We start from the raw sequence: 21,532 nt of genomic DNA on the forward strand, positions 1-21,532 counted from the left end.
CGGAGGCAATGGCAATGCGGTGGACGGTGCAAATTGCAAGTGATCGGGGTTTCGACAAAGTGATCTTCGCGTCTGATTGCCTCTCCCAACGTGATCGGTCGATGGTGGGAGTGGTTATCTCTGATATCAAGCAGATGATGGCGGGTTTTGCATCAGCATCTATCAAACATGTTAAGCGTTTTTGTAACGAGGCGGCACATATTTTAGCTAGGTCGTGTGATTTATCTAGTCAAGGTTTTATTTCCTTTTCTGCTTCGGTGTCAATCCTGAAGACTCTTTGTATAATTGTATTGATGTTTTGTGATCAATAAAGTACCGTTTCTCTATCAAAAAAAAATGTTAGCGTGGTGTGCCTCCAGAGTGTAACCGGGAAACTATTCATTGTAACATTATGTCTGGGTGACTAATAAAGCACACACATTCTTTAAAGAAAAGGCAGACTGTTTAATTTAAGGGCAAACTCGGTCGATGATGAACATGCACATAGCCAAATTCAAACAAAACTCATAAAACATAGTATGATCACAATGTAGCCGGTCTCGAAAATATATTTAGAACCCTCTTTTTTGTGATATATATTTGCTGGAATTATCGTTTTGCCTATGTAACAACATCAGTTTGTACCCGTCCTAGGGGCACCGGACGTTCCTGCCTGGCCCGCCGTAGTAAAAATAGCTGCCCCACTTGCCGCCCTGGCCGCCGGCGATGTCGTAGCACCCTGGGTGATCGGCGAGGAGCCGGAGCCCCGCCGCCGGTATAAGGTTATTGTCCCAGTCCACCACCTGCACGTTGCGGAAGTAGGCGGCGCGGCCGTACCCTTCCCCGGGGAACCTCCCGCTGCCCATCTGCGTGGGCGTGTGCGACCCTGACGGCCGCGTGTTCACCGCCTCGCCGCCGAACTGCACCATGTCGGCGCCTCCGCGGCCGCGGGAGCCCAGGTGGGTGAAGAGGGACGACGGCCAGTACCCGACCAGCGCGCCCGACGGGCCCAGCTGCAGCCACCAGTGGCCCTGCTTCGGGTCCTTCCAGATGAGGAGCGTGATGTCGAACTGGTGGCCGCCGTAGGCCGACACCGGCGAGATGGCGGCGCCGATCGCCACGCGGCTGTTGGTCTGCACGAAGCCCGCGCAGTGCAGGTTGTAGCACCCCGTCTCCTGGTACGCGTCGTTCTGCAACCACATTGCGCAACAGAATTGAGTCTATGTTCTTTATGTTTTCCTTATAAATTTCATGGACGAACACTCAAAGACAAAGGAACTTGTTCTTAAATTTCATATGGTGAAGTGAACTTACGGTCCAGTAGGTGAAGAACCTTGGGCTGTTGTCCCCGTATAGCTCAGGGCTTACCTGATGATAATTGACAGACAGAGATCACGAATTCAGAGATTTTTCTTTTTAAAGGCATGGTAAATGAAATGTACTCATATCAGAAGCATCTCTCGTAGAAAAAGACTTTATTTTGAAGGAGGTGGCAATTTGGCTCATAGGAGCAAATGCTCTCATTATATAAAATAATTAAAAAACAATTTTAAAAATATTAAAAAATTCTGATATAAATTTGTTGGTGTACATCTTGACATTCTATGTTAGTGCATAAATTTTCGTGGAGAAACAACATTTTATATGACGTGTACAAAAAAGACAAAAAAATATCCTGTACGTAGTCGTGTTATAGCATTAAAACTTACAGGAGCCACAATTATTTTTAGTTTTTTTTGAAAACTTGTGTACCAACATAAAATGTCTAGATGTACATGTAAAAATTTAGTTTAGAATTTTTTGACACTTTGAAATGTGGATTCACATAATGGGAGCATATGCTCCTATGAGCCAAAGTGCATTTCCCCTAAATTATACACTCATATGAGAAACTATAAGATAAAGTTTTCTGGCAGTACAAGTATTTTCAGAAACACAGTGTCGCAAGGGTGATGGAACAGAGCATGTTGGGTTGGGTTGTGTACCTGCCATCCCGCTTCAATGGTGTTGAGGTCGTTGCCGAAGGAGCCGGAGATGACCCAGATCTGGGACAGGCTGAACTCAGCCGGCGAGGACACCTGCGCCGGCCACACGTTCAGGCTCGCCTTCGCGCCGTAGAACTGACCGCCGGTAACGTACCCCACCGCGTGCTGCATACCAGGAAAAATTACAGTGACCATTTACCTAGTGCTACACTTGTACAGTGAGCGAAGGTGTTTGCCATATCCTTTTGTCTGCGTCCGTGTGCCGAATCCCAGTGACACATGGAGCTCTAGCTACTGATTCTAACAAGTTCTTGTAAGACAAGAGGAAGTGCAATTCAGAGAATTGCTGTGTCTAAAAAGTATAGAAGTTTGAGCAGACTGCATCTTTGTGCTAAGTACCTAATACATGCATTGCACAAAACAATGCAGGTAACACTCTACACAGTTGTGGGTTTTCTCTCAGTTTTCTAAGATGGTGTAGCTGGCGAAAATTAGTGCAGATTACAACTCTTTATTGAAATCCAGCAAAGTTTTACTACTAAACAATGTTCAGTTCAATGTACTGCAACTTTTTGTTTAGTAAAGTACTGCATTTGTTTCAGACAAGGGAGAACTAGCCAAACCTTAAAACGAGAAACAAAGTGGTCATGAGAAGCAGGTGTTAACATAAGTTCGCGTCACCGTGTGATACCAAACAGAGTCTGAATCGAGGGGTCATCGTTCTGGGCAGTGACTGACCTCATGGCCGTTGCTGGTGGAGTCCCTCCGCACGGCGGCGCTCTGGGTCTGGGGCTTCATCCCGAACCTCCCAACGGAGCTGGCCCTGAGCAGATCGCCCTCCGTCGTCCGCCTCACCGGTATCGTGCCCTCCGGACACCACTCGCCGGAGCTCCTCCACGTCTGCGGCAAAGCCTCGTCGTCGGCACCCACCAGTTCAGCATCGCCATTCCCTGGCCGCGCGGCGGGCTCGTCCTGCGGCCGTGCACGAGACATTGGTTTGATCTCCTCATCAGCGCGAGAACAAGATGCACACTCGCCAAGACATTGCAGTGTCATTCAGTCAGTGAGTCAGAATACCACGTACCGCCGGTTTCTGCCCTCTCAGCTTGGGATGGTCGAACGCGGGTTGCAGGTGAGAAGGCACGCAGTCTATGACGTCGCCGTCAGGACTCTGCAAAATGATCCGCCGAGGACGAAACAACAGCAGCAGCAAGATCAATTATCTGGCAGAAATGTTGCAGTGTGAGGAAGGATGAATGTGTTAAACATACCTGAATCGTCTTGACGGAGGCTTCCCTGACCTTGGCAAGCTGGGCCTTCATCTGATGGAACCTAAGCTCCTCCTCGCCGGAGCGGAGCAGCACCTGCGCCGTCGTGCTGCCATTGCCAGCTCCGCCAGTCGCGGAGGCCGAGGAGGAGACGAGAATGGGGATGAGGAGGAAAGAGACGAAGGTGGCAATGATTGGGCAAGGTTTCTTCTGCCAGCAGCAGCAAGACGCCATCGATATCAGCCGCCTGAGTTTCGTAGCCGCCTAGGATTTTGAAGGAGAAGAAGCTTTAATGCTCTTCTGAGGCGTCGTCAGTATGTGCGCACATCGGCGTGGTTGTCTTCTTCCTGCTCTCCTGCTTCCTATAAGTACACCGATAGCTAGATCGATCAACAGATAGATACCTGGGAGTATGGCACTAACGGACTAGCAGTGACAGTATCATCGATCTAGATGGCATTTGGCTCTGCTCCTCTAAGCAGTCTGAAGGTGTGGTGGCTGGCCGATCACACCAACCTGCAGCCCTTTTTCCCGTACGAAGGACCAGCATAATTGTCTCGAAATGAGAGCGCCCATCGTAGCCACGCTTCCATCATTCTCGTCTCGAGCTATATGGCTACATTGTCCCCTCTCCTAATCCACAAGGCTGCCTGCTTTGGTCTTTCTTTTACATCTTAGTGGAGGCCAGTCGTCACGCATGCAGGATATAGCTTTCTATCTCTAGCTGAGCTGAGGTGCAGCTAGCTTTTTCTTGGGGATGCAAGCCAAGGTTGGTGCTCTCCATGTGCCCAAGGATTTAGGCAATAGCATCTTTCAGCGTCAGCGATGCATTCCTTGGCTATGCAGAAAACTGCAGCATCTGAGTTCAGCGTCATGGAGCCAATGCAGTGCTGTGTCCTAATTCAGGAGCGACCATGTAATTAAGAAGAAGAGAGAATTGCCCAGGGCTAAAACCAAATTGGTTCTAAACAGGGTCACCGTGCAAGAATTAGTAAGGTGTCAAAGCAAATTAATTTAGGGTCCAACATTAATTCTATAGAAATAATATCATCACTGGCTTTTTTCGATTAAAAAATATTAAAATAAAAATATATCAATTACAACAAGCCTCTATAATTTTGAGAATCAGTCGCGACATGAAGGAATGCACATAGCCATATCAACCATCCAAACTGCACATGCTGGCCATGCCAGTATCACTATCACTCAATCTTCAATATTTGTGTCTTCTATTCTTTTTCTCTTTTCCCCCTTTTCATCATCGAAAGCAAGACCACCGTTAACCGGAGCACACACACATAAACTCGCTTCTTACTTGACAAGTTGTACCAATTATCGGGTTTGTAGGTGTTGAGTGCCGACTTCAGATTTATGATGTATGTTTTTAACAAGTCTTTGTTAAATAAAATCTAAATAAATGTTTTTTTTGAAACAAAGAGGCAAAAGCTTTGCCTTTTTTTATAAAGGGCGCTTTATTAATCAAAGTATTTATAAAGGGTAATAAACTCCTTGGCCGTCTCCTCCAACAAAGAGAAGAATTTTTGTCATAAAAAACCTTGTCATTTCTACATAGCCACAGCGAGCATATATTCCCACCCTGATAAAAACCTAAAACCTAGGAACCACTTCAATTAGCCAATTGCCAAAAATGTTTGCAATGCTTCTTGGAGGATATAAGGCAGAACCTGAATGATTGACCATATAGCCCTAGCGAACCGGCACTGGAAGAAAAGATGTTTTATTGTCCCTTCGTCTTGACAGAAAACACATTTCGTGCACCCATGCCAATTACGTTTTGCAAGGTTATCTTTTGTAAAAATAACACCACGGCGGAGATAACAGGCCTAACACCATGCAAAAACCTTTGTTTTCAATGGTATCTTCATCTTCATGTTTTTATTATTTAGCACTGATTGAATAGGTTCAACTAAAGCCTTATACATGGATCCTACCGAGAATACACCATTCTTGATAAGTCCCCAACGGAATTCATCAGAACCTGTAGCAACTGGACTGATTCTAAGTTGTAACAGCTCATTCCAAGAGGCCAATCGGGTTCCAATAAGATCTCGAACATCACAGACGGGGGATATGTTTCCATCACATTCTGCAAGATATTCCCTTTATGACGTACAATATTGTATAAGCTTTTCCTTTTATATTGATAAAGAAGGAGCAAACGTAACACACGGCCTAAGCCAACCGAAAAAACAACAACTAACAGAACTAAAAGGATTAAGAGGTGATCTCCGCTTAGATGCGATGTCAGTTCTTTGTTATTGAAAATTCTTGCATTTCTTTCCTTCCTGAGTTCCCAAGCAATGAGGGCTGATGGAAGGCGACTTAGTGATGGCGTACCAGTATTGGAGTACCGTATCCCGCCCGGTCCCCAAATCTAAATAAATGTTTTTTTTGCGGAAAAAATCTAAATAAATGTTGTATACATCTCTTCCATGTAGAGGCCAAGAGTCCCACCCTCCATTTCAAAAAAATAGCTGCAAAACCCTGGTGTATGTTATGTAAAACAACATGCATTAGTAACCTGATCGATCATAATGGAGGACTCATAAGACACATAATGTCATGGACCTGATTGGACTTGAGCTGCAAGGAAAAAGACACCATGGAAAGTGAAGTAGGACCATCGCAAGCACGGTCATTCTCCAGCCTGCACCACCACTAGATCTTGCCATTTGCGCAGTGCATCCTGCTCTTTTGGCCGCTCTACGCACCCACCTAGAGGTACAGGGCCACAGGGGGACACTAGTCACACTGCTCCTGCTGCATTGTTGGTGAATTCAGAGCGATAGCGCATGTAGCGCAGCTGCCTTTTAGAAAGAAAGAGTGGTGTGGGGGAAAGGATAAAGATATCTCAGTGGGAGCAATTGCTGTGCTAATGCTATGGTGGGGTGCATTCTAGCAACAAGATCTTGTACAAGATCACCACTTCACCTGTTCTGAAATGTCATGTCCATTATTCCCCTCGAAGAAAGTTTTAGGGTGAACTAATCGGTGTCCGCAATTCAATACGGCATAAGACACATCACAAGGAAGGAGGTCTTAAGTTAGAAACCTGGCCGCTATATTATCAAAAAAAAAGCAACACCAAAGATTTGGGACCAAAAGCAGTTAGCAGTGACCATTGAATAAGTTTCTTCAGCTTGAGTTGGGTTAAAAGCGCGGAGATATGCGCGGCCTGCTTCGATCAAACATCTAAGTCATAGAGTGGCATAGATATGAGGAGTGTTGAAATATACTGTCCACTTCTTTTTTTAGTCTCAAGCTGGTCATAGAGAAGTGAATAACAACTCGCTAAAAGGGAATGTATTTATGGCATGTTAATAAATCAAGAATGTTTCTGTGCACAATGAACTATTGCAGGAAAAGGGCGATGCCTGTACAAGCTTAATACAATACGCGGGAATTAGGGAAATTTATGTGTTTGAAACAGGGCCGACAATGGTGGTATTTTTCATTGATTATTTTTAACTGACAGCACACTCCAAAGTCTGGCTAGGGTGTTCCTTACCAGTTTATATATTCCTTCACTATTACTCCCTCCGGTCCATATTAATTGACTCTAATGTGGATGTATCTAGACACATTTTAGTTCTAGATACATCCATATTGAAGTCAATTAATATGAATCGGAGGGAGTAGTAGCTTAGGCTTTGGCTCCAATAAAAAGGAAAGCAATAGCTTAGGCAGGGCCTATCAATTCTTCAAAGGATGCTTTCTTTCCTTCCCTATCTAGGCTTGAGAATAGAAAAAAAACATAGGGTTAGAATGTTTTGCCTTGTTGATCCCATGAGAATTAACACCACATGAATTGCTGACAAGAGGTCTTTAAGTAATGGAGTACACAGAAAAAATGCATGAATTTTGAGATTAATGGTTACTTGATTACAGGGAGAAGAGGCAAACAGTGAAGACCATGAGGTTAAGCCTCATGCCCTCATGTTTGATTTCCTCCATAATCTGTAGAAAAAAAATCATATTCTATAATATTCCTTCAGTGTCATCCTAGGATACAAATTGTTTGAGTGCGAAATTTTCTTATACAGTAAGATTATTTTTTTCCTCAAATTCCTTTGTGCCAAATAGGCTGTTGTCGAGTGCAGGTTTCCATAGTTCAAACTTTATTTTTCCCTGTGTTCTCATTTTGTGTTGTGACTGCCTAACTATTGTGTCGCCAAAAATAGAAATTTTGTCTAACCTTATTTGATTGATTTCAGTTGATTCTAGGATCTGTAACCAGTTTCTCTTGGTCTTTTCACTTAATATGAAAACAAAACACAATAATGTTCGGACTGTAATGATTTACCTGAGTAGTCAAAATTGATTGTTGGATCCTGAGTTTCTTCGCGAACTTTCCTCTAGTTCAAAAGTTGGAATCATTAAAGGACCTACAGATGATACCTGCAATTTTACTGTAGAAAACTGGGACAGATCCTCCAGCTTCTTTCACTTCTGTGTCAGAAAATACTACTTGGAAAGAAGAAAAATGTTCTTCTCCACTTTATGCATGACAGAACAAGAAAGAGCTGCCAACTTTAAAGGCATGCTTGCAAAACTCGGAACAAATTTCTCAAAAAAAAAAAAACTCAGAACAAAGGCTTGCAAAAATGCCTTTCCAACGAAAAAAAGGCTTGCAGAATGAACAGGAACAGACACAAACCCCAGCCACACACCATCATCTCACTCAGGGTCTCAATTTTAATTTACCTGCTTCCTACTTCGCAAGCAAATTGCACCAGTTTTTAGCACTGCAAATGTAAAATGGATGGTAGTATTAGCACGATGGTTCAGTTTTGTCTTACCGTGAAGCTACAGCCTAACAGACGTACTAGGCAGTGTGGATCACAACGACAGTTAAAATGCAGAGCTTGAAAGAGGCACAACTGCACAAGGCCAGCAAGCAAACTAACGTGCATTCCCCTTTCTCTTTTTCCCCATCTTTAGTACCACAAAATTCATTATATAAATACTGCAATAGATCCACCCAGAAAAGGAGAATTGGAGGGAAAACATGCTAGGCAGTCAAGTGTAGGACTAGTAATCTAACATGAGAGGCAAAATAACAAACAGATGAAGCTGCTGGAGCAACACAAGGACAAATATGATTCAGACATGGGACAAAAAATCATTTAGCTGCAAGGGTCATGATCAGGTCGAAAGCAGCATACACCATGTTTATGATGGTGCCATGCCGGAGTGTAACATGTCATTACGTCAGATGCCATGTCAACACCTCAACTGACCATGTTAGATTGCTGAATAGCAATTGGCACAGTGAGGATTGCAGCTCTTGCCATTGACATGCATGTTATCTCAATAGTGTGTACTTTAACGGGAAAGTTTACTAGTACAACTACAATCATAACTGCACAAGATCTCTGATGAACTGGGACTATTGAAGTCCAAAGAAGTAGATAGGTCCCCTGTGTTCTGATGAAACAGAATTCTGACCATCTAGATCATTGGCAAATATGATATGGATTGATGTGAACAATGCAGTTCAATATGTTTGATGCGCATAAAGATGTGCATTATTTCACGGATAAATTCAGTCAAGGACACACACGCACACAAAATGCTACTACTGCACAAAAGAACAATTAGAAGAAATGTGCTCTTTAGCTCTTCTTACTCATCCATGAGTAAATCATATAGTTTTTTATATATGCCATCACCACGTCAAAGGTAGTTAACTATATATATTAACAGTAGAGGACTACTGGATGAAATCTCAATAGCTGAACTGCACGATTACCTATTGAATCAGTGGAACATTACTGGATCAGTCTTCTTTGCTTTAGAGTAATAAAGTGGATCAATCGACTACCATATATGAAGATACTCGATTTGCAGAGAACATGAAGTAAGATATAATTGCGTTGTCATCACATAAGCTAATAAACAACATAAGAAAATATTGAGCTGTGAACCACATTCGTGCCTACATGAAAACAGTAGTTCAGAAGACAACAAACATGGAAGCAAAACATTATGCGAAAAAAAATGTTAAATATAAAGGTAGATTTAGTGATCGGTTATCGGGACAGTAGAACTCTAGATAGCTGATAATTCACATCAACCAGTGTCACATCCGGCGTCAATAACAATAAGTAATAGTACAAAAGGCAACCGTACAACCTTAATATAGTTGCGAAGACATACTTTTACAGCACTGAAAAAATAGACTAGATGACACTCGAGGAGCCAGCTTGTATCTGTTAGTGCCTAACTCTGTTTGCATAAAGAGTAGCCTGTAAATGTAGCACCTGAGATCAATCTTGGCAAAAATGGATACAACACTAAACTGAGGGTAAACATTCTAACCATTTTCTGGGCTTAAATCATGATATAACAGATTTGCAACACAGCAGCATTCAAATCTGTTACCTTGCTGGCTTGGCTGGGCATTGTAAGCCCTTGATTGGTGCAAACCAGAGGAGGCTTATAGTCTTTACCAGCCATAGTATTTAGAGGAAATAGTAGGCACTATAAAGAAATTGTACTACTGCATTTTCAGTTTTGATCAGCTGTGCGTTGAACTCCACGCATCAGCCATTAGGTCATTCTAAAATACAGGAGAAATATGAAGGAACAAACTAATACAAGCTAGTAAATCATGAATTACTTTCACAACAGTTAATTTCTTCAAAACAAGATACTGCAGAAAGAGCAATGATTTTCAAGTTACAAAAAATAGATTGAGCAACCAACAACTAGATCCGAACTGCATCCCCGGCAGTGATCAAGATATTGTGGCCATCAACAAGTCTAAAATTATTCCCCACAAAAAGATAGTACACTCTTGTCATTCTGCAGAATGGCCTGATATAGTACTCACTGGTAATTCAATGCATCTGTAGAATGGACTGATCTCACCCAAGTTCTTAACCATGCCATGCTTTTTTCTCCACTAAAGGATGGCATGGACATACCAAGATTCATGAATCTAATGATTAGCATCACCAGGTGTTAGCTACGACTAAACCATCATGCAACATACATACTATACCAGGCTACCAAAGTTTAGTTAGCCAAGATAATGAAACAAAGCATACCACACAGATAAATATTTTTCAAATTTAACACCATGTTCTTGGTTCATGCAAATCTGAACCTGGTGGGCACTTGTCCTCTGCAAGCATCAGCATAGTCTTGAGCAAGGTGTGGCGCAGCATCCTTGTGAGGGTATATGTACTTCTTCGCAAATACCTTCTCAGACGGCACGACCGCAGAAAAGTAATCGCGGTCGCTCCGTATCAACCCTTTTTCCTTGAGAAACTTGAGAACGTAGTACCGGGGCCTGAGCCGGCCCTCCAGACTAAGACCGAGCATACCCGGACGATGAGCAATGTATGCCGGTTCCAAACCCACCTCAGAGATAAGAAACTCAGATTTGCTCTGCAGTATGTCCTTAGACCTCGCCAGCACCATTGGAGCCTTACAAACAGCAATGCCCACCTCAGCATCTGACCACCTGAACATCTTCTTCAAGTACTTGACTCTGACGGCGATCTTCTCCTCGCTGAGGAATGAGACAGCCTGCAGTGCTTCCTTGAACATCCCAGAGCTGGGGGGCACACCTAGAGATTCAGCACGCGCCGCCATCGCTCGGACGCGCTCCGGTTTGGTGGCGAGTATCCACGGCATATGGTGACACAGCGAGGCAAGATCGCAAACACCTAGCCCGCACTCCTCCTGCAGGAACGCAACATTGGGCTTCACCACCTTCTCAAGGTCGGACGAGAGAAGGTTTAAGCTGCACACCCGGAGGAAGCTTTGGAAGGAGCCAAATACGGGCAGGTAGTAGTGCGCCTTGGAGACGATGGATCTGCAACGGAAGCAGACGGGGGCAAGCGAGGCAAGGCGTGTGATCTCAGAAGGCGATAGACCGAGACCGGTGAGCCCGGCGAGGATAGGGGCCAGGGTTCTCTCCACGCCGGTGCAGAGGAACTTGGGGTCCTTGGCGACGAGGGCGGTGACGTCGGTGCTGGAGAGACCGAGGCCGGCGAGGAAGGAGAGGACGGCGTCGGGATTGGTGGGCGATTTGACGTGGGAGAGCTTCCTGGAGGCCTCAAGTGCCTGGGCTCGGCTGAGGCCGCAGGTGGCGACGAGGTACTCCTCCGCCGCGAAACCAGGGTTTGGGGAAACGGCCGGCGCCGCCGCGGAGATGAGGCGGTGGTGAGGGAATGGGATTGGAGAGGCGGGGGAAGACGAGAGAATACGGGCAAGGATAGAGCTTCGGAGGCGGAGCATGGCGCAGACGACAGCGTGGCGGCGCCGGCGGGGATGAGAAGCGGGGACGGTCGCCGCCGGCTGTCGGTGCGAAGGTAGCCAAGACTCTGGTCGAACAACTCCTGTGAGTGTGAGGGTCCTGGCCCCCTGGGCCATGAAGCCCAAAAAGTATTTGCCTCCAGCTTTTTTTTTGACAATATTAGTGCTGCAAGGGTCATTGTCTCATACTCTCATGGAAGAATTTTATGGTCTCTTCAGGTCCAAAAGCAGAATGGATTAACTCTCTCTTGATGTGGAATAGACATTGGCAGAGTGAAGATTGCAGCTCTCGCAACTGACATATACTCGTATGATGTATCTCCTGGGAAAGAAAGAAGAATTTGAAGATCTCAAATGATTTACTCGTTCATTTTATACTTTATTTTGTAATTATTGGGGTCAGCTGAGAACTGAGTTCCAGCTCAGTGGCAATACAAGCGAGTGCGCAGCCAGTTCATCCGGGTTCGAATCCCCATCTTACGGTAATTTCGCAAGGAGGCGCGAACTTTAAACCGGGTTATCATCCTAGCGTCCATCCGCTGGGAGAGTCTCATCTTACCTAACAACGTATAGCCAAGGGAGAGATCATTCCCCTGTTGGTCAACGGTTTTTTATTGTTGGGATCAGCTTATGTATCTCTACCATGTAATATTTATTACTATAAATATATGTGGTATTGGTTGTCAAAAAAAAAAAAACTCTCCTGGTAATGTTAGATTGCTGGAATAGACATTGGCAGAGTGAAGATTGCAGCTCTCGCAACTGACATGCATCTGAATAGTGTATTTGTTACTTGGTAAGATGTACATTCAGAGTTTCACACCACCAAATAATGCTGAATGGCACATGATGCAGGATATACAAGATACAATAGCTTCAAAACGTAAGTGGTTCTTCCAGATCCAGTTACAGTGCTAAGCCGTGAGCTAACATGTGTACTAACCTAGGCACTAAATGAAGCAAAAGTTTATCACTTTACAACAACTATTGCACTTTCCAGAGTGCAAAAAATTATATCTAAGACTCAAAAAATCGCTGTTATTTTCTGTCCCCTCCACCCTTTTCCTTTAGGTATATTCAAAATGACAGTATTCTGCTTGCAAGGGAGAAACCTGTACATGGCACTATGGCAGATGCCTCCCAGACTATATTCATCGTACTGCTATAAATGACTGCACAAAGGAAATAGACAAAGAGGAGTTACATAAAGAAAGCATAATGTGATCTGTTAGGCCAACACACAAAGTCCAAAGTTTGGTTATGTTTGTGCATGCTCATACACAACAAAAGTCCAAGATCCTGAACTCACCGAGTTAAGAAGCTTCAGACCAGCTCCACGTGTAAACTTCCTTGCAAAAAGGAAGCAAGGTGCTGGTTTTTCATTACTTGTGCACCACTCCCTTCTGTATTCAGTCTCATAATATATATTATCAATATCCTACAAAATTACAAAATAGATCCCCAGGTAACAGTTAAGAATCGCCCTATGCAGTTCTTAAAAGCAGTTTATTTTGACAGATATGCAGCTTATTATGGCAGAACTATAGCTTATCTTGAAAATTCGACACAAAGAGAAACATGCTTCCAAACTGACATATACTCATCTATTTCTCATTACCGATTTTGCCATCTTTCTTGCTACAACTTTTTTATTAAATAGCATGACTACCAAATAAAAGCAAACCAAACCAAATGGTAAAGCACCCTTGGTATGGAATGAAGTATTCAGATGTGAAGGAAACCTATACCTTAATGGATTTTACAAGTGCAGGAGTAGCATCAGAGACTTTGTACGTTACAGGATGCCATCCACGCCTTTCGCGGTCTTTAGAAGATGATAGATCCCATGCGCTATGTGTAACCGATCTCCGCGTAAGTTCTTCTTCAAGACCACTTTGCTGCAACCAAAAATGGTCATGTGCATCTGGCAGAGAACAGATTCAAGGCATGTTGCAATTATTATCGACTTACTGCAAGCAATGTTTGAACATAGTGCTCATCTGGTATGCAGTTGTGTGCCTTCCATGCCTCGGCAGGCTGGGTAAAATGAGGACACAAAACACGTAAGAACCTCATAAACTTTTTTTTCTGTGAAACCACCACAAACAGATGTAGATATTGAGTTCATTAGCGAAGGCTTAGGTAATTATTTGGTTAAGATAACATTTTAAGAAATGTAATAATCAGAGTATATATATGAGAAGTTCTTCTGTGCAATCTGAAAAAGTAAAATTCTATTATGTGCTTAAGTTTGGTTTTATTGACACAATTATGAGCATTGGGCAATTATGACAGAACTAACACAGATGAATGTAACTTCTTGTTTCCACTTCTGTATACTTGATCCTTGTGAGTGCATAAAATATCGCATGTAATGTTATCTATTTCAGGTATAAATTAACTTCTCTATCACTTTAGAATTCAATGCCTCTTCACTATTGCATACAGTTGATAAAGACAAACAAAAATTTATTCACTTTAACACTTGCTATCCAACACTGAAGCAAATACAAGGAAGGGATTAAGTTCATTCATGCAATCAATGTCTCAAGAATAAGGCCAAACAGTAACTTCAATGCCCCGTGACCCAGAGCCCCACATTGAACCCTGATTATTCATAGTGAACAGCTTCGTTTTTTTTTCTCTAACCTATCATATAAGTATTCTAAACAGTAAACATGCCCCAGGTGCAAACTGAGTTCAAAACAAACATCAACAATTTTCAAGGAAGAAACAGATAAACATGAACGGGAAGCTCCATTCAAGATACTCTAAAAGGTAAATGGATCACTATTAAAACTCTCACTTACAATAGGTTTGTCCCAGTCCCGCCAGAACTCTGGTAAGGGCCTTCTCTGTGGTATATAAAAGAATTAATTTCATTAATAAGAACAAACATAGAGAAGGGATCGACTTCACAGGATGTACACGTGCAAAAACTCTCATTTGTACATATATAGAGGGAACTATAGCACTGTATGTATGCACAAAAAAACTTTCATAACAAACTAAAATGATGAGAAAAGTGTTCAACTATTTAACTTCCGTTACTACTTGTCAAGTTAACAGATATCGTAAGACCATGTTACTATACTGAAATACTGAATCTTTCTTTATATAGCGCATGAAATTATTGAGGCACATACCCTGCAATGCTTCTTGAATTCTGGCAACACCACATCATCATAAACCACAACTTCAGCATGCTTTTTAATTAACACAGCCCACTGCATGGCAGGGAGTAACATCAGCAGAGGTACCGTAAAGAGTTAGTTAGACGCAGAAAAATTCAAGTCAAACTCTTATATTTTTCTTTCATCGGTACAACTGAAAAGATACCTGTGAGCCTTTTCTCCAGTTCTCCACTGGGATAATTGGGTCCATTCGTGGATTGTACCTGCCCTGTTTATTATCGGCAAAACTGCCTCCAGCATTACACAATTGGATGCTATTAGTACTCAGGCTATGACATGAGCTAAAAGAAAAGCTGATGCATTAATATGGACAAATCTACAACCTGCATACACCAAAGCTTATGCTAGAAATCCACATCTAAGAAGTCAAGGTGCATACAAACACTAAAACAATTTAAAATGGAAAAGGCTGCAAGGAAGTTGTAATATCATTCACAAATATAACAGCTTATACGCCTCCAGAACTCATTGTTAACCAAGGCCAGGAAACCTAATGCAAAAGTGAAATGTTTATACCTGTCCACAAAGCTGGTTGATGCAGACATTATGTAGTCGTAAGTGTAGTTGAAATTATACAGCGGTACACAGCTGGCAGAGAGAGAAGATCCTAGTAAGCACGATTTAACATTAAGATAGGTCAATAGATGATGAATGCTTGGTAAGAAAAATGTTGGTAATATATGTCGAATTTGTGAAGTATTAAAAATATTGAGCCAACACTAGAGCTGCAGTCCAGTAGCTAAATATGCAGCACAGCCAAATTTGGCCAAATGCGTACAGCTAACATGCTGATTCTCATTATAGACGGTTATTATCTGATATATATAACCAATGGAAAATCAGGACAGTAAAACAAGTATTACACAAGATCCACTTCCAACCATAAGATGTCCAACTATTTGTTAGTACTACTACGTTACAGTTTTTAATACTCCGTACAAGCTTAGAACTGCAGAAACCACTGATCACGTGAGCATGATGTATTTATTACTCATATGTTGCAAATAACAAAAAAAACTTTCAGGAGATGACAAAATCAACATTTACACAATCTCATTTAGTACTCCCTCTGCTCACTAATGTATGTAAGACCGTTTAGATTTCAAAGTGGACTAGATACGGACCAAAATGAGTGAATCTGAACACTAAAAGTAGACTAGATACAGACCAAAACGAGTGAATCTACAAAAAGTTAAAAGGTCTTACATTAGTGAACGGAGGGAGTAGGGTTTTTTTTTTTTGCTTCAAAACATACTTCCATTTTATAATGCCCATAATTTTTTGAGGTCTTTTTCATTTCGAGAAGAATATAATGTCATGTTTGCCAATAAGTTAGTGTTGAACAACTTACTAGTTATTAGGACTCCTTTCTTTGAGAGGAAGACGTTACTGTTTTGTATTGTAGAAAAAAACTCAAGCACACTATAATTAATGTGTAAAGTCGTTCCCTCCGTTCCAAATTAGTTGAGGCAGCGTTTTTTTCCAAAATGAGCGAACATACACACTGAAATGTGTCTAGATACATGGTTATCTAGACCAAATCTAACCAAAGCTTTACACAATCTCAGACATATACGGCAGATTTAGTACTTCCTCTGCTCACTAATGTATGTAAGACCGTTTAGATTTCAAAGTGGACTAGATACGGACCAAAATGAGTGAATCTGAACACTAAAAGTAGACTAGATACAGACCAAAACGAGTGAATCTACAAAAAGTTAAAAGGTCTTACATTAGTGAACGGAGGGAGTAGGGTTTTTTTTTTTGCTTCAAAACATACTTCCATTTTATAATGCCCATAATTTTTTGAGGTCTTTTTCATTTCGAGAAGAATATAATGTCATGTTTGCCAATAAGTTAGTGTTGAAAACAACTTACTAGTTATTAGGACCCCTTTCTTTGAGAGGAAGACATTACTGTTTTGTATTGCAGAAAAAACTCAAGCACATTATAATTAATGTGTAAAGTCGTTCCTTCCGTTCCAAATTAGTTGAGTCAGTTTTATTCCAAAATGAGCGAACATACACACTGAGATGTGTCCAAAACTCTAAATACATGCTTATGTAGACCAAATCTAACCAAAGGTGTGTCAACTAATTTGGAACGGATGGAGTATTAATTACTCTGCTGTCCAAATTCTAGGCCAGAACTAGGAATTGCCATTTTTAAGAAGAGCCTACCTGTCGGACACAAAAACGAAGCGCTCATTGAAGGGGTCCTTGAGGGCGTGGCTGAGAAGGATGCGCTCGGCCTCGATCATGCTGGCCTCCCCCCAATCCACCTGAACGTACGGCAGATAGATCAGGAAACAAAAAATCATGTCGCAGCGTTGAATGTGAAGATCATACGGTGGGAATCGCTAGGAGTGCTAACCTGGACGCTGTTGTTGACCTGCCGATTGTAGAAGAAGCGGGAGCGGGTGGTGGCGCGCGTGAGCACGAAGCCCGGCCGCGAGTGCACGAAGATGGAGAACCTCCCGTCAATGTCACCCTGATTAATCCGCACAAGGAATCACAGCGCGATCAATTTGGGGTTCAGTAAGGCAGGCATTGGTGCATTCGAGGTGGAAAGCAGGCGGGGCAGGGCATGGGGCGTGCGTACCCGGAAGAAAGCGTCCCAGACGAGGTCGAGCGGGAGGCGGTTGCGGGCGATGAAGAGGAAGGCGACCCTCGCGTTCCCCGGCGGCAGCGGCGCCTCCTCCACCTCCGCCTGAACCACCAGCGCCTCTTCCCGCCTTCGCTCACTAGCGGCCGCCTCCCTGTCCCCTTCCTCCGCCTCCAGGGCCGGGGAGGAGCCGTGCAGCAGGAGGAGGAAGACGCCGGTGACGCAGAGGCACAGCACCAGCAGCACCGCCGCCGCCGCGCTCCTGCCGCCCCTGCCGTACGAGTGCCTCCGCGGCCTCATTTCCCGAGACGGGTCGGCAGGCCTGCAGGCTAGTACAGTATTACCGGCTCGTCGCCGCCGCCGCTCCTCCCACTCGCGGCATTGGGGGCGGAGCAGAGCGCGGGTCAGCTCAGATCTCGAGCTCCCCGCAGCTGCGTGGCGGAGTGCGGTGCGGCCTCGTGATCCCGGGAGGTTGGTGGTGGTTGCGCGCGCGCGCACGCCCCAGCAGCGTGGAGGCGGGGAATCGAATCTCTGCCTCCGCTTGCTTTGCTTGCTTCCCGGGGGAGCGCGGCAGTGGCAAGTAAAGCAAGCAGGAAGCAGCCGGCCTCGTGAAAAAGAGGAGCGAAACCTCGACGGGCTAACTACCGGCGACGGGATCCACCGTCCACCGACCGCCGCCGTTTTGGGGGCACACTGACACCGGGCAACGGTGCGGATCCAAATCCGGTACGGGGCGGGGAACAACAGTTAACAGAGGCCACGTTGTGAGCTGACAGTGGCACGTGAAGTTTCCATTATTCACATTGACTAGACCGCACAATGTGTCCAAGGACCCATCGGTCCAGTCCATCATAGCACATGATTTACTGTTTTCTTTTCTAAGGTAATCTTCAAAGAGGCAACGCATTTCGAATGCCTAAAAATTGTCTACGCGGGTTCGTTTTCGTCGCCCGCAGACGCCGAAATAGTCGCTAGCGTAAATTATCCGTTTGTGTCGAGGGGCAACCCAGCAGTTGGAGAAACTTAAGTAGAATCTATATATTGTTTGATCATACCATGCGAAGTCGAATCGAACAAGTTCAAAATTTAACATACAAATTTAAACTAACTAATTCTTATACTTCTTGTTAGAAGGCCCCGCCTCGTCATCCTCACGGACGCGCCTCTCGTCACCTCCTTCGAAGAGGTACTGCCGGTCGACGCGTCTGACGAGCTTGAGTTCCCCTCCGACGAGTGGCCATTAGGGTCTTCCTCGTCGTCGGTGAGCGGATGACGAGCCTCCGCCCTCGCTCGGGCCCTTGCTCCTTCCTTGCCGCCGCCGCGTCGTCGTCCGCCTCCAGCACCTCCAGCTGTGCCCACCTTGCGGCTGAGTCCTCCTCCTCGTCCTGGCCGTCGAGGCCAACGGCGCCCCCTCCTCCTCGCCCTCCGTCGGCGGGGAGCTAGGGTTGCTCGGCGTGGCAGCCCTATCCCACCAATGCCGCCATCCCGGCGGCTTCTCCTCGCCGTCAGGTTGCTCATGGTGGCTAGCCGATGTTGGAGAAGAAGAAGAATGGCAGCCGGTTGGAGATGAATTAGAGCATGCGCATGTGTTTTATTCAGTGGGGATTAATGGCGGCGCGTATAATGAAGAGGTATGCGGGTGCTCTTCCGCGGGGGTTCGGCTCTCCATTCTGGCGGTTGGCGCGTCGATCGGCGCGGTTGCCACTCCGACAGTTGCCCTCCCGGCAGTTGTTCTACTTTAATTCGCACCGGCTTGAGCCAGGGTCGCTGCCAGGCGGGCCCGTGGGAGAAGCGAGCGGACGCTCGGCGCGATCGCGCAGCATCCGCGGAGACGCAAACGTGTCACATATTTGCGCCGCGTTTACGTCTCCGCGAACGTCCCGGACACGATGCGTCGCCCCGCTAGAGCAGGGTGCAGACGCATTTCCGGTCCACGCGGACGCAAACGATCGCGCAGCGTCTGTTTACGCCGCCCCGTTGGAGATACCCTAAATGGAAGCGCCTCAACTGGCATGATAATTTTCAAAATATCAGATTTATAATTTAAGCATTATACATATGTTTTTTAACTTGGGTTAGCCATCGTAGATAGCCCATACAACCATCATCACACGATTGCACCCACTATTCATAGTCTTCAGTTGCTTCAGATAAAGGTAAAATCACATATCAATTGAAGCCGTCTGCAAAAAAAAAAGGTTTGCCACTCTGTTAAGGAAAACCATCGCTACGACAAATTGCTCAATCTAAATCACGAACTTTTGTCACGCCATCGCACTTTGTAGAAAGGGATGCAACTCACAATGTATTGATTGGGTGCATATGGCGTTACATATATAGGCCACGTCCTCGACTATACAAGGAAGGAGGCGGGCCCAATAATAAATACAAAGATATGTATCGCTATACATAACTACAGAAGATACACATCCGGATATACAAGGATATGTATCTCAACAACCCCCCGCAGTCGAAGCGTCGCCTGGTCGAACGCATAGACTGGACCGAAACTCCTCAAATGACGCCGTAGGGAGACCCTTAGTCATGATATCCGCAAATTGTTGGGAGGTGGGCACATGAAGTACTCGAATGTGTCCAAGGGCCACCTGTTCCCGAACAAAGTGGATGTCCAGCTCAATATGCTTGGTGCGGCGATGGTGGACCGGGTTGGCGGAGAGGTAGACGGCGGAGACGTTGTCGCAATATGCTCTGATACCATGTTAAGCTTCATGCACTAGCCACTTGAACCAAAAGTCTGAACTGATGGAAAGGGCTAGGCAATCCACATATACATTTGATAGCACCCCCACTCGCGTGTGACGGGAGAAGAGAAAGTCAACACGTGAAAGAAGAAGAGCACACCGAAACAGGAGCGGTGGCTAAAGAGAGGGGCAACAGCAATTTTTAGGCTTAATTGCGAAAACCATGTGAAAGCCAGGATTTGAACTCGAGACCTGGGCTCTGATACCATGTAGAAAGGGATGCAACTCACAATGTATTGATTGGGTGCATATGGCGTTACATATATAGGCCACGTCCTCGACTATACAAGGAAGGAGGCGGGCCCAATAATAAATACAAAGATATGTATCGCTATACATAACTACAGAAGATACACATCCGGATATACAAGGATATGTATCTCAACACACTTTGTCCCAGATTAGTTTGAATCCTTCTGCGTGGCGGTGGTCGAGCCTGAACCTCCAGCTCAAGACTGTGACGCCCCGGAACCGGTACCATGAGGATTCCAGCGAGCCCGCCGAAATCCGCACGATATCGATTCAGAGACGCCCTCCGACACGACGTGCGCAACGAATCACACACGTGATGCCAGAGGAATTAACACGAGCGGTAACATTACAACAGGATTACAATAGAGCCCACAAGATACATATATACAACAACGACTCCACCGAGTCAAGATACAAATATACAATACAAAGATCCAAATCATACAGAAGATCGAATACGTCCGAGTACGGACAAGATACAAATTGGACTAAGAGTCCTGAAGATAACCAGTGACGTCCATAACCCTGCCCAGGCCAAGCCGGAAGGGTAACCTTGCTAACATCGTCATCTCGTACCTGTCAAAGTCGGGCCATCGGTTGCCGACAAAAGGGAGGAAGCAAAAGAGAAAGAGGAAAGGCGAGAGTAAGTACCAAGGAACGAACTCCGGCACGTACTTAGCGAGACTAGAAATGGCTATGCTCGCCGAGCGAGTATAAATATATATCGCATGGGGCTATATGGTAGGTTTAGCGGCAGCAAAACTATAACCAATAGAGACACGCTACAACATCCGTCTACTCAGAGAAGATAAGAGAGCGCACAAGGTAACAGATAAATACTACACAAACATAACCCAGCCCAAATACACATATCCCCTTCAACAATTGCGAAGAGGCAATGTAAAAGGCACTCAACGGTGGACAAGTTTTATTAGGTATCGGTTGTAGTAGTGCTATATTACTACGCAAATTATTATCAGATTATTAACAACAAGTATAAGGTGTAAGTTGTTCTATGATCAAGCTATACAATTCCAAGTCGTCCATAACCGCGGACACGGCTTATCGATAAGATGTACACCCTGCAGGGGTTGCCCAAATGTAACCATATGCATGCTCGACCCACTTACGACAGGTGGATGTCTCACAACAAGACCGTTCCCAGTTCAACAAGAAAGTCTAGGGGGCCACCCAACTAA

The 21,532-nt window shown here is 44.6% G+C and overlaps 3 protein-coding genes across 3 annotated transcripts; all 3 read right to left on the reverse strand.

Annotated features, from left to right (window-relative positions):
* Positions 1-523: 523 nt before the first annotated feature.
* Positions 524-3,694, reverse strand: LOC124708483. The gene is made up of 6 exons (XM_047240169.1): positions 3,236-3,694; positions 3,049-3,135; positions 2,703-2,936; positions 1,965-2,129; positions 1,294-1,347; positions 524-1,169 (listed from the first exon to the last, which is right to left on the reverse strand). The coding sequence occupies exons 1-6, from the start codon at positions 3,464-3,466 to the stop codon at positions 630-632; spliced, it is 1,311 nt and encodes a 436-aa protein (XP_047096125.1). The 5' UTR covers positions 3,467-3,694; the 3' UTR covers positions 524-629.
* A 6,294-nt stretch (positions 3,695-9,988) lies between these two features.
* On the reverse strand, positions 9,989-11,503 carry LOC124648972. The gene has a single exon (XM_047188655.1). It carries the CDS (start codon positions 11,501-11,503, stop codon positions 10,349-10,351), a length of 1,155 nt encoding a protein of 384 aa, XP_047044611.1. The 3' UTR covers positions 9,989-10,348.
* An 848-nt stretch (positions 11,504-12,351) lies between these two features.
* On the reverse strand, positions 12,352-17,619 carry LOC124708572 (glycosyltransferase BC10-like). Its single transcript, XM_047240251.1, has 11 exons — positions 17,317-17,619; positions 17,089-17,205; positions 16,896-16,996; positions 15,232-15,303; positions 14,861-14,942; positions 14,668-14,748; positions 14,332-14,376; positions 13,493-13,558; positions 13,270-13,419; positions 12,831-12,959; positions 12,352-12,693 (listed from the first exon to the last, which is right to left on the reverse strand). Exons 1-11 carry the CDS (start codon positions 17,617-17,619, stop codon positions 12,673-12,675), a joined length of 1,167 nt encoding a protein of 388 aa, XP_047096207.1. The 3' UTR covers positions 12,352-12,672.
* Positions 17,620-21,532: the final 3,913 nt, after the last annotated feature.

This window comes from Lolium rigidum, chromosome 4, assembly GCF_022539505.1.
Source record: "Lolium rigidum isolate FL_2022 chromosome 4, APGP_CSIRO_Lrig_0.1, whole genome shotgun sequence".
In the NCBI taxonomy this organism is placed as follows: domain Eukaryota; kingdom Viridiplantae; phylum Streptophyta; class Magnoliopsida; order Poales; family Poaceae; genus Lolium; species Lolium rigidum.